Below are 16,530 nucleotides of genomic sequence, written 5' to 3' on the forward strand. Positions count from 1 at the left end.
AATGTTTAGAACTAATCTTGGTAATTTTTTCTAAAAATAATGTAATAATATTAAAATATTAATCGGTGGTGCCTTCGTTTTTCAGGCACACAATTGCATAGGTGATGGGTCTAACGTGTTAAGAATTATATAAAATAAAGGTCTACTGATTCACATAATGGGGTCGTCCATTTGGAGGTTCTATAATGACATGATCCAACCGTACAAAGCTTTTTTGTTTTTTAAGTGTATAATGGTGTGTATATGCACGCTTAATATATTACTAGTTATTGTCACATACATCATAGATCTTATAAATTATCATAACAATTAAAATAATTGTTACCCATCATATTAATAACAACAATGTGATTTAATTGTATTTATTTTATTATTTTTATTTTAAACTTTAAAATAATACTTTTTAATTCACTATACATCATTTTAGTCCTTAACATTATAGAAATCCATCAATTTAGTCTTTTTTGAAATTAAAGAAAAAGTCTAAAAATTTATATTAAAAAAATCATTTTGACTCCTAAAATTGTACACAACCAATAATTTAGTTCTTAATACTATTGATATCCATCAATTTATTTCTGAAAATTATATAAAAAAAAAAATAGTGCGTGGAATTATAAAACAACTGGTCATTTGAGTCCCTTAAGTTATTCTTTATTAAATTCATTTAATGACATTTTAAATGTGACAAGTTAAGTGTCGACATGATATCTTCACGACTACTAATGTTATTATAAATGAATAATTCACTTCACTTTCATTTTATGGAGGAAAAATCAGAAAGAAAAACACAATGGGGAGGAATGGGTTGCTAAATTTGTGTCATTTAATAAGAAGGATAGCCAATGTATGCACCATGTCAATACTTGAACCTGACACATTAAACACGTCATTAAATGAATTTGAAAGAGATTAATGGGAGAGTATAAAATCACTTATTTTGAATAATTTTGTGAACTAAATTTGATATAATAAAAAATTTATAATTAATAATAATAAATATTATTTTCCAACTTTTTTATATAAATGTTATCTAAATTTGAAAGTACTCATACAATAAGCAAGGAACTTGATAAAATTTCTTTTTGTGCCAGAAAATTATATTTTTAGGGTTCTGGAAAAAGTCTCACATATTTTATATTACTACGTAGCAAAGAGTTTATCATTCCTTATAAGCAATTTATGATGCATGGAATTGATGTGCGTGGGCATTGGATATATGAAACCCTAATGAACGATCATTTTCAGGTCTCCAATGATGGCCCTTTTACAATAGGGATTTGTACGTAGTAGACATGGCTGGCTCTAAACATAAATCACAGAAAAGGGCTATTATGCAGATAGCTGCGGGACCATATATGTGCATGAAGGTGATCATTCAATGTTTTTGTAATGGAATCATGATAGGCAATGTGCACTGTTCGGATTGGTTTGCTGCAATCTGTTTAGCCATTTTTGGAACAAATTTTAAGGGAGGCACAGGGAAGAATGGGTTAGGCATTTGCTTTTTGTAAGCTTATTCATTTTCTGGCAAATAATTAATAAACTTGATTTCAATTCCATCCTCAAAAGAAATATAATTATTACATTGCCTACTTCCCGAATTAACTCCATGAAAGATGCCTCTCAAATCATAACGTAGGCCCCATCCACCATTCTACTGCATATCTATTATGCTACTACTCCTTCTGATTTTTCTTTTTTATATATATATTTTAATAATATTTTTTTACTTATTATTATTATTTTATACAATTAATAAACAATAAATAATTTTTCTAATTTTATTTATAATAATTAATGCTTGGTTTTGCAGAAAATAATAAAATTGAATTTTTTTTTTATTTTTGTATAAAACTCTAAATGTCAAAGAGAGAGCAAAAAAACGTACGAAGTAGCTTATAATAACCCAAAATAAAAATATTAATTGCATCAAACTATGAGAAAAGTTCAGAAAATTTCATTTGACCAGAAAAATAAACGTTCGGAAAATCTCATGATCATTCGGTTAAATTGCAGATGCCGTTCAACTCCCATTAAGGTAGAAATGTCATATCCAAAAGTGACGTTAATTAATTATAAAATTTTCAAAATATTATTCGGCATTCGTCAAAATCTAACACCTTGTTCAGAAGTTTGGAGAAAAAAAATTTAAATGACTTAGGAATAGAGAAAAAAAATTTCATATGAAAAAAAAATAATGAAAAGTTTAATACGTAAATAACACTATTATCTTTATAGATAAATTTTTACTGTAAATCTTAGTACATGAATAATTAAAACTTTTCAAGGAGAATTAAAAAAAAAGAGTTAAGACAAGGGTGTAAAAGCATGTGTTTTTTAAATTTTTGGTGGCATGGGCGTAAATGAGGTGCCCTTTTTTGACTCTTTACATAGAGAGAAAATAGTAATTAAAAGCAAGGAGAAAATAAGAACTCATAGCATGTTAAGCCCTCTAGAGTGAAGTTAAAAAAAACACAAAGTTAAAGTGAGTTTTATCAGTTTTTCTTATATTTAATTAACTTAAAAACGAGAGTTAATAGTTACTAACTTATCTATTCTTTCTCTCTCCTGTTGAATGAATTTAAAGGATGTAGCTATAAAAAGGTTTTACTCACTGTTAAAGGCATTATGCATGGTAAAGTTTAGAAACTTGCGGTCCTAGACAAGCGCGAGTAATTTTGATAATTACTCGTCATTTAAACACTCTAATTAATTACCCTTAATTTCGAAACTCCAATTAATTCCTGTAATTACCAGTAGTTTAGTTTTAAGCCAACACGTGCTTCTTTTTTTCTTGGTTTTGACAATAATATTTTTGACACAACAATTCCATACATCTGAGCAATCAAGAAAAGAAAAAAATATATTCATGTGTGTTAGTGTGTACTATTCTAATATTTGGATTTAAAGAAAAATAGCAAGATTTTCAAACAATATTATTCTTTCCACTTGCAAAAAATGTACTTAAAAATATTCTAACTGAAAATGCCAAAAATGTAGATGAATGAAACATAACCAATATTGACCATGAGTTGTAAATTAATCAGAATCAAATTAATTTTTTTTCAAAAGATAGAACTTAACAAAACAAGGTAAAAAGATACATACATAATACGATATTAAAATTAAACAATCCAATCAAAATTTATCTAAGCTCAAGATAGAATATAATATTAAAAAGAATCATTTTAATAAATCTTAACTTTTCCCTTCTTGCATGTTATAGAAAAACACTAAATTTCCATTATATTTCAACAAATAGTTGAAGTTTGTCACATAAAGATATCTCATCTAATGTGTTATTTTAACGCCTCTCTAACTTTGTTTCTGCACATTGAGTGCATAATTAATTATAAAGGAAGTAGAAGACTTGGGTGACTTAGCAAGGTGGATGAAGGATAGTAAAATGCTTTAGTATGTGTGACAACCTTCACATTATTTTTGCTGAAGTAGATATAAGAAGCATGAAGATGATCTAGTAGTTAAGAACGAAACTTATACACTAAAGTTAGATTAAGCAAAAAGTTAAGATGAGTCCTAATCAAAGTTCTTAATTACTTTTAAGTTTAAAATACAAACATCTAAACAAAAAGTTAAAAGGGGCATAGTAAGGTATCATGAGAGTGTCCTCAAAGTTCCAACAGCAGTCATTAAAAAATTACTTCTCCCCAGATCAAATCTGCCTGAGGCTCTATTTGTAAAAGTAGCACAATCAATTTGAACCTTAAAAATATTAATGTCATTTAATATGCTTTGTAATTCGGGTTCTGCTGACTTGTAACTATTACTTTACTTTTAGAAATGATGTTTTATTCAGTAAGTAGAAAAATAATAGGGATCAAAATCTTATTTAATCCTGTTTATTTAACTGTATACCAAAGGTGTTGACTTATAATAAAAGTAACATGTACATATTTGTAACGTGGTTGAAGGGTTATGATGTTGGGTTTCAAATTCCATAGTCAATTAGTCATCTCGTAACCCGTATTGATCCAATTGATCAAACTTGATTAGATTTGAGCCTAATTGATCCACCCATAAAAGCTAAGAGTGAGTGTAGCTGAAATAAATCTTAAACAGATCCAAGAATTGGAAGAGGTGATGATCCAATGTAAAACTTCTCTCTCTGTTTCCAAATCATTGCTCCTATCCCCATATATGTCTAAGAATTTCATTATCATCGTTTGTCTCTTATTTTTTCATTTATCTCCCCAATTGCAGTTAGGCTTATTAAACGATATTCAGGTAGCTTTCCCTGTCGCACACTTTGGCAATCAACCGTTGCAGCCACTTTCTCAGACTCAGATATTTCAGCATGTATTGTGGACGATCGGAACCTTCTTGCTCCCACTCTCAACTCCAAAACCGGTCTTCACGTTCTGGACCTCATCGACCGCGGTTCGCTCCAACCGGACCGAACCCTTTACAATGCGCTGTTAAAGAGATGCACCCAGCTGGGGAAGCTCAAAGAAGGAAAACTAGTGCATTCTCACGTTCTCAATTCCAAGTTCAAAAACGACATCGTTATTCAAAACTCAGTTCTCTTCATGTATGCGAGGTGTGGCAGTTTGGAAGACGCGCGCCGTTTGTTCGACGAAATGCCCTGCAAGGACATGGTTACTTGGACCTCCATGATTACTGGCTATGCTCAGAATGAACGTGCCAATGATGCGCTTGTGTTGTTTCCTTTAATGCTCCGCGATGGGGCGAAGCCCAATGAGTTTACATTGTCGAGTTTGGTGAAGTCTTGTGGGTTTATTGCCAGTTATAATGATGGGAAGCAAATTCATGCGTCTTGTTGGAAGTTTGGATGTCACTCCAATGTGTTTGTGGGGAGTTCTCTTGTTGATATGTATGCTAGGTGTGACTACTTGGGGGAGGCGCGGTTGGTTTTCGATGAGTTGGGGCGTAAGAATGAGGTTTGTTGGAATGCTTTGATAGCTGGTTATGCGAGGAAGGGTGAAGGAGAGGAAGCTTTGGCTTTGTTTGTGAAGATGCAAAGGGAAGGTTATAGACCGACTGAGTTTACTTATTCGGCGCTTTTGTGTTCTTCTTCGAGTATGGGATCTCTAGAGCAAGGGAAATGGCTTCATGGGCATATGATGAAATCGGGTAGGAAGTTGGTTGGTTATGTGGGGAACACTCTTCTGCACATGTATGCAAAGTCGGGGAGCATTCAGGATGCAAAGAAGGTTTTTGATCGGTTGGTGAAAGTGGATGTGGTTTCTTGCAATTCGATGCTGATAGGATATGCCCAACATGGGCTTGGAAAGGAAGCTGTGCAGCAGTTTGAGGAAATGATAAGGGTTGGGATTGAACCCAATGATATTACATTCCTTTCTGTTCTTACTGCTTGCAGCCATGCTAGACTTCTGGACGGGGGTAAACATTATTTTGGATTGATGAGAAAGTACAATATTGAACCAAAGGTCTCGCATTATGTGACAATTGTTGATCTTCTTGGTCGAGCTGGTCTTCTTGATCAAGCTAAGAATTTCATAGAAGAAATGCCAATTGAACCTACTGTAGCTATCTGGGGTGCTTTGCTTGGTGCCTCTAAGATGCATAAAAATACAGAAATGGGTGCTTATGCTGCTCAGCGGGTTTTTGAGCTTGATCCTTCTTATCCAGGGACACATACATTGCTTGCTAATATTTTTGCCTCTGCTGGTAGGTGGGAGGATGCTGCAAAAGTCAGGAAGATAATGAAAAATAGTGGGTTGAAGAAGGAACCAGCTTGTAGTTGGGTTGAAATTGAGAATTCTGTCCACGTTTTTGTGGCCAACGATGTTGCTCATCCACAGAATGATAAGATTCATAAAATGTGGGAGAAGCTAAATCAGAGAATTAAGGAGATTGGGTACGTTCCTGACACTAGTCAGGTGCTTCTGTTTGTAGACCAAAGAGAGAAGGAATTAAATTTACGGTATCATAGTGAGAAGCTGGCTCTTGCATTTGCCCTTCTAAATACTCCTCCTGGATCCACCATACGCATTATGAAGAATATTAGGGTTTGTGGTGATTGCCACTCAGCAATAAAATATGTGTCATCGGTGGTGAATAGGGAAATCATAGTGAGAGACACCAATCGGTTCCATCACTTTCGTGATGGTTTCTGCTCGTGTGGGGACTATTGGTAGTGCCAATTTTTATCAACTGATCATAGAGAAGTATTGTGGGATAGTTAGAGAATACTATTCATTTATACCTTATTCACTCTGTTTCTGGTTTAGTTGATTTTCGCAAGATTCTCTTCTTATTATGTGATTTGACAGTTAATTTTTGCATGAACGTAATGTCTGAATCTGAAGGTTCAAGTAAATATAAGATATGAACGTGCTAAGGTTACAATATGCAAGGGTAAGTGTCTAAGTGAGACTTAGTTATTTAGCTTCTTATTTGAGGCAGAAAATCAGGTTATAGTATGAAATTATTCATTTATTTTTGTTCCTGAGATACGTCCAAAAATCATATTTTACCGGTTGTATACTAATTTCTGCTCTCTTGTACAAGATAATCTTAGAAGTCCCTTTTTTTCTTCTGTTTAGAATTTATTGTCTTTCAATAACTTTCCTGTTTACTATTTTGTCATTGTTTGTCAGTGCTTGTTGTCATTTGGTGAAATATTGGAGACAAACTTCCTGGTTTAGTGTATAGGATTTCTAGTAACACCACTAATAATGCATTCTGTTTGAGTATTCTTATTGAAGCCTATCTACAATTTTCGCTTGATGTGAGCTTTCATATCCTGTCATTCTATTTTAATAACTACCTGTACTTTATGCTAGCCTCAAATTGTTTTACCAGCATATTTATTTATTTATCTTAATTTTATTGTTCTTTATCAGTCTAATGAGCTGTGCTGTTTCTTTACAGTTTACACAGAAACATATTGCTGCCCATGGGTGACTTTTATTATTGATTCCTGTATTAACTGAAATCAGCTATCTATTTTTCTCTTCAGTGACTATAAAGACTGGCAAGATAGATAATTGATGAGTTCTCAGAAAAGGCATCACCTACAAATAAGCCCAAATTTGCTTTGCATCTTTTAAAAATAAAATGTTTCTTGACAAAAATAATTAAATCGTCTCTGGTAGTGTGTTGATGTTATTTGGTTGTTCCAGGTACAATATCTAATGTAAGTAACAACGGAAATGCTATTATAGTTGATTGCTGGGTCTTTCGCTCCCATTTTCTAGCTCTTTGATCCTGATAGTAAACTAGCACCAAATCTGATTTGACCGTCTGTCGATCCTTGCTGTTTAGCAGTTTCACTTCTTCTTAGCTGAGAAAAATTTGTTTCAAACCCTGCTTTTTTTCTTTATGCCACACCCCGAAGAATTGTACTTTATCAACAAAAATGCAGGAGCAAATTTAGGATATCTCTGTATCATTATTACAAGAATAAATGGAAACACAGAATTCCCTCATTAATGGAATTCTTGTGAATAAATTGATCAGTTTTGTATTTTAGAATCATCTAGTTGGTTCTGATTTGCAAAATCTCGAGTAGGGTCTTCAGATTAAAAAAAATGTTTATCAGGAAGAATGTTATAAGAGAGAAAATAATTGTGAAAAAAAGAGAATTTTTCACATTTTTCCCCCTTCGTTAGTCATTGTAGAAGGCAAAGTTAAGAACTTTGATAGTGCAGTAACCAGGCTTAACGTCATGTTCAAGAGAAATAAAACTAGGGGCTTTGTTCATGACAAACTTCATCAAATTTAAAAATAAAAATGTTCCAAACCGTGCACACACGGCCCAACAAAAAATTCTGCATGTATGAATCTCTCAGTGCAACAAGAAAAAAGCTCTTCAAATGTCATTTTGCTCCACCGCTTCTCTAATTACCAAACCAAAGAACAAGCATTTCACGTGACCTTTAGGTGGCACTGGCAGTGCTCTATGTCAAAACAAATAAGGGTAAGATCTAGTGACAAGCCCAAAGCAAAGCAAAGTTCTTAATAGGAGTTTGGTGGGTAACAAAATGGAACAAAATACAATTTCACGATCTTTTAGAATTTTTTTATTCCATTATATATTATTTGACCTAATTAAACTATGAACTATAATTAAATTTAAATTTTGTTCACTTCAATTTTTAGCGTTGAATTTAAGCTTCTCAAAAGTAATAAAACTATATTAAAAACATTATAGTTATAAAAATATGGTAAGTATTTCTTTATAAAAATTTATTATTTTTGAGTGCTTAAACCTTGTTTTAAGGACTGAAATTAACATTTTTTAAAATGTATAGAATGTATCCGTCATCGAAATCATCGTATCAAAGAAAAAATATCCAATTGTTCTCAACCTATTTCCTATTTCATATTAGTCACTATAAATATTATATTTCCTATATATATATATATATATATATTAACATACAATATATATGATATTTATAAACGTTATAATTCTAAATTGATTAAATCTTAGAAATAAAATATTTCTTAGGTTTCGTAGGTTATATATTATCATCATTTTATAGAAGGGTGTTTTCCATCATTACCAAGCCTTCAACTAAGTTAACTCGAAAATTCACTCCTTTGGTATGGATGGACTCCTGGAGTATGAAAATAGTTTTCGAGTACCAAAACAAGAATAAAATTTGAAGTATGCATGGAACATAAAAAGTCACAAGAATTTATTTGATGAAAAAAATTAAAAATGAGACAAAAAGGATTAATAAAATTAAAATATCACCTGAAAAATGGGAATGTTATGTAAATACATTTATTAGAAAGGCTTTTCATTTGTCTCACCTGATGATTAAAGAAGTAAAGTTGATAGAAAAGTTTAGGGATTTAAACCATTCTATAACATTTTGTTATGAACACTTTTTAAAGGACATATAATAATTTAAGATCTTGTGTTAGGGAAGCTCAATATATAGACCCATTTTTAAAGCATCTTAAAAATAAAATTTTCAAAGGAGAGATAAAAGATTTTGAAATAACAGACAATTAAAAAATCATGAATGAGAAAATACTTTTTGTACGAAATGATACGACATAAAAGGACAAATTTTGGAAAGAAAAAAAAAACTCACGAGAGTAAATACATCATACGTCCAAGAATTAGTAAAATGTATCGACCAAAAAGTACAATTATGGTGGCCATGAATGAAAGCCGAGATAGTTAAGTTTGTAAACTAATGTCTAACTTGTCAAAAAATAAAATAAAATTAGAATACCAAAGACTATAGGATCCCTGCAACCATTAGATATTCTTGAGTAGAAGTGGGATAACATCTCGATAAATTTTGTCATTGACTTCCCAAAGACATTAGTAAGAAATGATGGTATATGGATTATGATAGATGGATTAACCAAACTAACTCATTTTCTTTGAGTGTGAATGACTAGTCCATTAAATAAACAATACTAGTTTAATATCAAGAAAATTATGAGACTACATGACATACCCACTACCAATTTTCAGACGGAGACCTAAGATTCACATTTAAATTTTGGTTAATGTTACACATAACATTTGGGACTAAGTTGTCTACTATTCCCGAACTGATGAACAAATAGAAAGAACGATTCAAACCTTTGAAGATTTGTTTAGTGAGCGTGTCTTAGAATTCAAAGGAAATTGGGACATTTACCTTCCATTGATAGAAAGACTAAATTCAGTTTCTTCATTATTTATGCAATCAACAATTCAGCATGAACACACATAGTTTTATTTTGAAGACAAGCATTGTAGTGACTACTCCATATCTCGAATCAAAATTCATGGCATTCAACAGTTTCTTCAACCGATATTGAAAACGGCATCAAGGAAAAATTGATTTTGAAAGGGGATAGGCACATATGCAATGAAGCAAACAAGAGTGATATTGATTCGGCTCGTCTTAAGCTACATGGTGCTTGGTGATGAGCCGAACCAATACCACATCATGTCTACTAATGCAGAAGCCATTTTGTTCTACCAATGCTTCTATTCTTAGGAAAGAACAACAAACCCTCCTCCCTATAAATATGAGTAAACCAATATGGTGTCTCTGAGATAAGGAAGAACATAAAAGGATTAAGAATCTGGAACATTTATCAAGATCATGATTCACGAATATCACTGTCTATTCCCCTCATTATTTGTCAAATCTACATAATGGAGGACTAATTCTATTGTAACAGCTTGAAACTATATATGATGTCCAATTTGAATATCAAGGGGATTCCCTTAACACAACAGCTATCTTTAACATACCTCTTAAGAGACTTAAAAAGTAAAAACACTAGTACATATTTGATTTTGATTTATCGTGCAGTTTGTAAAGAAGGAATTTTAGAACCTTACCTGTTTATAGTTGACTCATGATAAGGTTCCAAATATAGTATTGATCTAGGTTGGGACCAGTTAAAAGCATAACTGCATGAAACACAAGTTGGTTGATTGCAAACGTGTAAATTCATCTGTTGAGATGGAGGAAAAATTAGCATCGTATTACCAATGCTAAGGTGGTCTAAATAACATGAAACTTAGTTTTCATGTAGTTAGTATGTATGGTAAATGAAGAAATGATCTTGCTAACTAGTGTATGTGGGCTACTGGTTATAATAAAAATATGTTTTTTTTCTTGAAAGTTATGTTGAGATATATTGAAAATGAAGGCGTATTGTTAATATTTTTACAATTACTTTTATTTCTTCATTAATATCTTAAGCGCACTGGTTAATACTTATCATATGTTAGATTTTACCTCACTTTTGAGATTTTAAAAAAGAAAAAACTGTATTAGGTGATTTTTGGTCTGCGATGGCCTTATATGGATATCCATTGGATATATTTGAAGCATCAAATCAATATATCCATGTGATATTAATAGTAGTAAAGGATCATCGATAAAGGAAAATCACATGCAATTTACAGTTAAGGATGAAAATTGGTCAAATTGTTTATAGGAGGGACTTATTATTTAAATAACTCAGGTTAACACTTTCTTAAGAATATATTTAGTTAAAAAAGTTAAATTTCAAGCCAGTCAAAAAATTATTTGAATTATTATTATTATTTTAGCATTATATTCTGATATTATATATTTGTTAATCTATTTAAAAACTTAAATTTACTGATCTATATATCAGTGTGTACCCATTGACTTATTTACAAATATATTTATAATTTTATTAAACAGGCCTTATTATAAAGTATTTTAAATAGACATTCATGTTAGATCAAAGTTTGCAAGGACCTGGCCATGTTTCAGAAAATGGCTTAAGACTAAATTTAAACTTTTAATTTGAAAAACAGATCATGTTTAAGCCTTATAAAAAGCCTAACTCGGTCGATTTTTTAGTGATATCAAGCTACCTGAATTCAAATATTTAGCATATATTTGATTTATATTAATTTAAAAATTTATAGCTTGTTTTTATCAATTTATTAAATTAAATTTTGGAAAACAAGTAATAAACTTTTGGTACTCGAGTGAGCGGGGGAGGAAACATGATTCATATTCTTTATTCTATTTTCCTCCTCATTTTTAACGTGCAAGTTGTGATTTTAGATACTATTTTAATTTATAAACATTTTAAGAGTGTTAATATTTAATTAACATCCGTCAGTCTATGGGTCTTTTTATATAAAAAAATAAAAAAATTACCAAAATATAGTATTTGTAAAAAAAATTACAAAAACATGATATTTTTTTTTAAAAAAATTACTCATTGGTAGAATTTTTTGGATAAAAATTTGTTAATAGCATTTTATTGAATATTTTTAAAAAATATTGTTTTTCAAAAATTATCACTGAAAATTTTTTATTTAATTTTTTTTTATTTTAAAAAATTCATCGTTGGTAAATTTTACTTTTTTATAATTTTTTAATACATATTTTTTGAAAACAATTTTTTTGGACAATTTTTCTTTCTTTTGTGTTTTCTTTCTTCATCTCGACCACTGATCTTATTTTTTTGCATTCTATTTTCATCTTTTCCTCCTTACCCCACTTCATCTCCTCCAATTCACCTCACCTAACATTCCTCCCTTCTTTCATCTTTTCTTTCTTCTGTCTCACTGAGTCTCTTTCTTTCTTTCTTTTCATCTTGCTCTACTCTCTTCCCCTCTCCTTCACCCTCACTCATCCTCTTCTCTTTCTCTCCTTATCCAGCTTTTTTCCTTCTCTCTGTTAGCTTTCTTTTGTTTTTTCTCTTCCTTATGCTCTTACTCTTATCTCCCTCTCAGCCTAGTTTTTTCGTCACTTTTTAGAAATTAGCTTAAACAAATTTTTTTGGCTTAACCAAAATTACTTTTTGTCAAATTCACTTAAGCGAATAGAAAACTGCAAGATGTAGTTTCTGTCAAAACTGTGTATTTTCATAATTTTTTCAAAAACACTATAATTTAATATTTATATTTTTCAAATTCCATATTTAAAAAAATTAAATCTCATTCTATTATGTCGCTTTCTCTCTGTGGCTTTATATTTTCTATCACATTTATGATTAATTTTTCCTCTTTCAATCTCTCTCTAAGTTTATACATTTAAATTTTTTTGAAAAAGGTAATTTAAAAAAGAAGAAAGGACACTTTCTATCTGAAATAAATACATTATAATTTAATAATTTTAAAATTAAAATAATAAATTAATAAATTAACATAAATATAAGTTATTAATTATTTATTCATTATCATAAATAATATATAATTTATCATTAAAATATATATATTTTCTCTTTATTTTTTGGACCAAATAATTATCCTAAAGAGGATATCAATTAACTATTTTGCTTGCAGATAGGGACAATGCTTGGTGTCCTGTTGATTTGGCATGCTACTACTGAATGCCCAGAAAAGCGAAAAAAGTGAACCCAACAAAAACATAAAAATGAAATGATATCCAAACAGGAAATCACTTCTAAAAACAGAGACCACAAATTCAGATTTCGTGTCGTAAATATCTAAAACAAACCCCTAACACGCTCCATTTTCCATTTACCTAACCAATTTTTCATTAGAAAAATAAAGCATAGATTTATATGCTCATCGCAACCACTTACACTCATTAATTCAACCATAGACCATTAAGTTATAAACTTTATAACAACACAGCAAAATTTTCTGCTAAAAATGGCTTCTTTTGCATCAGTTCCCCTACAGTACTCATCTTCATCGTTACAAACCCATTTGCATTCCTCGCTCTTGGTACCTTCTTTAGAGGGTGCACACGATTACAACTCATGGTTGGTGAGAGTGAGATCACAAAGATTACACCAACCAACGCAGACCACTGCAAGAGGGCCACAACTTAAAATTAAGAGTGCAGCAACAAAACCAGCAAAATCACCAGGTACATCATTGTTCTAAGTTACTTTCAGTTGTCACAACACAACACATTAAACAATAAACACATGATTCATCAATATTAATTGCTTCCCTTTTTCACTTTTCTTGGGGGTTTTAGCTGAAGAAGACTGGAAGGTGAAGCGAGAATATCTCATTCAGAAAAGGGTATATCTCCTTCTCTATTCCTTTGTCACACATACTGAATGCACAAACGACGCCAACTTTTGCATTGTTCCACAGTTCTTTCACATCTATCAAGCGAAGAAAACATTTCAATAACGCTATCATAAAGACATGTCTTGCTTGATCAATGCTAACTTATCAGCTTCTTAGTAAGTATAAAACACAAAAATCTTGATTCCTGAACTATCAGTGGTAATCTCTCAGCAGAGATCACATAAACTAGAATAATGCAATAGGGACGACAAAGGGGTAAATCAAATAATTACAAAGGAGTGTCAGTAACAGAGTTTAACATCTTTTTATAACATCTGGAAATTTATTAAATATTATAAACGTATAAGTAAAAGTTATTAAATTAGGAATGAGATCAGTTTAACTTGCTTGATTCTCAAATTTTAGGGATTAACTAATAATAAAAAAATGTATTTTGAAAAGGTATGTTAAAACATATTTGTTAATATAAATAATTATTACATGTATATAAAAGTCTTGTGTGTAAAGTTGAACAGAATGTGAATTCAGGCTTATATCATATGCAGAATGAATATTTAATTTTGAGTTAAACTATAATTGCATTCCTTAGAGTTAAATAAAATTTTATTTGATATTTTATCTTTTATAACCTAATGAAATTAGTTAAACCTTTGACAGAGTGAATGCAATTTATTCTTGATTTCAATGTGTACAATATTGCAGGTAAGGAGTGTGGAAGTAAAGGAAGCTCTGCGTCTTATGAACGAAAATAATTTTGTGCTACTGGATGTAAGGCCAGAAGCAGAGTTCAAAGAGGTGAGTGTTGTTCAAATTTGACTACATTTGGATTATTGGGTGGCTATGATTTGGGGAAGAAATATTGAGAAAAAAGGGAAAAAGTGTAGGCACATCCTGAAGGAGCAATGAATGTGGAACTTTATAGGCTAATAAAAGAGTGGACAGCATGGGACATTGCTAGACGTGCTGCATTTGCATTTTTTGGTATTTTTTCTGGTACAGAAGAGAACCCTGAGTTCATTCGGAGTAAGATATTAAACTTACCTTATCATGCATTATGCAAATGTTATTTTAATTTTCCTCTAAGGAAATATTTGATTGGTGCTTGCAGCTGTTGAAGCTAAAATAGATAAAAATGCAAAAATAATAGTGGCTTGCACATCAGGGGGTTCTCTGAGACCATCACAAAGTCTGCCAGAAGGTCAACAATCAAGGTATTCAATTATTTACTTTCTATCTTTCTGTACTGAGAATTAAGTCTTTATCATACATCAGAAATTTAACTTAACATTACTGAAAAGTCGTATAACTTTTGTGTTTTATTAATTTTAAAACATTCATATAATAGTTAATTGTCAAAATTCATTTCTTATGTTATGAAAAATAAACTAAAAACATCTCTCATTATACTCATAATACCAGTCTTATGCATATATATATAAAACTCGTGTGAAACAAGATTTTTATTTAACAAAATATGTATTTACTGTCAGTATATTCTAATTAAAAATTTAACTACTTAAGCTCTATCATCACTCTTATTTATTTAAAATACTCTTCTTATTTGTAGTTAATAAAATTAATAATAAAATAATTAGTTATTAATCATCGTTATTAGTGAGATAAGGCATGATTGATGTCGTTAATCGTGAACCAACAAGGGGATGCCAGATTAGCTGATAGCAACTGCATGAAATCCATTTATAATTAGCAAGTAGCTCTCAAATCCAAATTACTCTGCAACAGATAAAATACACTGCGGAAGTTGCTGTTCATTGGCATGCGATTGTTCGATTAGAAATGCTACTACTTGTGGCTCTTAAACCATTGATTGTGCTTTTAAGGGTAACAATTTGATATTTCACAGGTCACTTATAGCAGCATACTTGCTGGTCCTTAACGGTTATGGCAATGTCTTCCATCTAGAAGGTGGTCTTTACAAATGGTTGAAAGAGGGATTACCAACTGTTTCAGAGGAGTGAAGTTAGTGCCTAAAGTGTGCTTGTAGTTGTGGTATACCCTTATTGACATCGTAATTAATGAGAATGCTTCATATTAACGTATTTCAAGAAATGAACTCATGAACTAAAACATCATCGTTCAACAGGTGAGTTAAATTCAAAAGGCAATAAAAAATAACTGTCTTTATTTTTTGGTCGATATTGCTTGCATAAACTTCCCATCATCAACAAAGTTTCATCGTACAATTTGTTGTGAGGGCCCTTTTATTACTTACAACTTTTTTTCTCAAGTTTAATTATAAAAGAGGAGTGTAACAATAGATTCTAGTTTGATAGATTTTTTATGTACAAGATCGTCTTAGAAAGGCATGTGTAGAGCATTTTTTTTTTTTTATAATTTCTTGAAGAGTTATTTTTCTCTATTCTTCCAGGGATCTATGTCATAACTAAATATCTAAAACTTTAAACAATATGAAAGAAAGTTTAAAAAGTCATGATAGTAATATGAAAGATGTATCGATAATAGGAGGTATTCTTTGCCTTAAACTGATAACACACATTCTTTATGCAGATAAATGAGTTGGATACATGACAATTATATTACATTACTTAAATTATTATATAGATATTTTTATAGTCAATGTAACATGATACAAGATATGTTTTACTTTAAAGACAATTATTGTACCAAAGATAAAAACTCTAGACATTAGTCTTTATAGATAGATTTATGACTTGATGTCATAGTTGAATCATCAAAATCTATATCTAGATATTACCAAAAAAAAAAAAAAGCTATATCTAGATTATTTTAATATATTAAAGTCACGCTTTCCAGATTTGGATAAGGATATTAAGCATCTTGTATTATTATGTGTCTTTTTATCTTTATTATGATATTGAATGCTTTGATACCATCATCTGCCACGAGCCTTCAATATCATAACAAAGATAGAAATAGTCAGCACTTTCTGATACGATAGCATAACTCTTATGCATTTTTTTCATACTCGTGTTTATTTTTTCTATCAAAGTCATAATAAAAAGGATCGTAGCAACTGGATCATTGCCTAAAAGTTTTCTTATACACAAGAT

The 16,530-nt window shown here is 30.8% G+C and overlaps 2 protein-coding genes across 4 annotated transcripts; both read left to right on the forward strand.

Annotated features, from left to right (window-relative positions):
* The first annotated feature begins 3,880 nt into the window (after positions 1–3,880).
* Positions 3,881–7,465, forward strand: LOC113847427 (pentatricopeptide repeat-containing protein At3g24000, mitochondrial). Of its 2 annotated transcripts, none has more exons than XM_027476528.1 (2): positions 3,881–4,114; positions 4,225–7,465. In XM_027476528.1, exons 1-2 carry the CDS (start codon positions 4,105–4,107, stop codon positions 6,141–6,143), a joined length of 1,929 nt encoding a protein of 642 aa, XP_027332329.1. In that variant the 5' UTR covers positions 3,881–4,104; the 3' UTR covers positions 6,144–7,465. The 2 variants fall into 2 exon arrangements, with proteins under 2 accessions (XP_027332329.1, XP_027332327.1); XM_027476526.1 differs by having other exon boundaries at positions 4,072–4,139; positions 4,238–7,465.
* Positions 7,466–12,940: 5,475 nt separating this feature from the next.
* Positions 12,941–15,466, forward strand: LOC113847400 (rhodanese-like domain-containing protein 14, chloroplastic). 2 transcript variants are annotated; one of them, XM_027476493.1, is made up of 6 exons: positions 12,941–13,304; positions 13,419–13,465; positions 14,180–14,272; positions 14,362–14,500; positions 14,586–14,688; positions 15,342–15,466. In XM_027476493.1, exons 1-6 carry the CDS (start codon positions 13,085–13,087, stop codon positions 15,454–15,456), a joined length of 717 nt encoding a protein of 238 aa, XP_027332294.1. In that variant the 5' UTR covers positions 12,941–13,084; the 3' UTR covers positions 15,457–15,466. The 2 variants fall into 2 exon arrangements, with proteins under 2 accessions (XP_027332294.1, XP_027332295.1); XM_027476494.1 differs by having other exon boundaries at positions 13,026–13,304; positions 14,604–14,688.
* Positions 15,467–16,530: the final 1,064 nt, after the last annotated feature.

This window comes from Abrus precatorius, unplaced genomic scaffold (genome assembly GCF_003935025.1).
Source record: "Abrus precatorius isolate BTA unplaced genomic scaffold, Abrus_2018 Scaffold8, whole genome shotgun sequence".
In the NCBI taxonomy this organism is placed as follows: Eukaryota; Viridiplantae; Streptophyta; class Magnoliopsida; order Fabales; family Fabaceae; genus Abrus; species Abrus precatorius.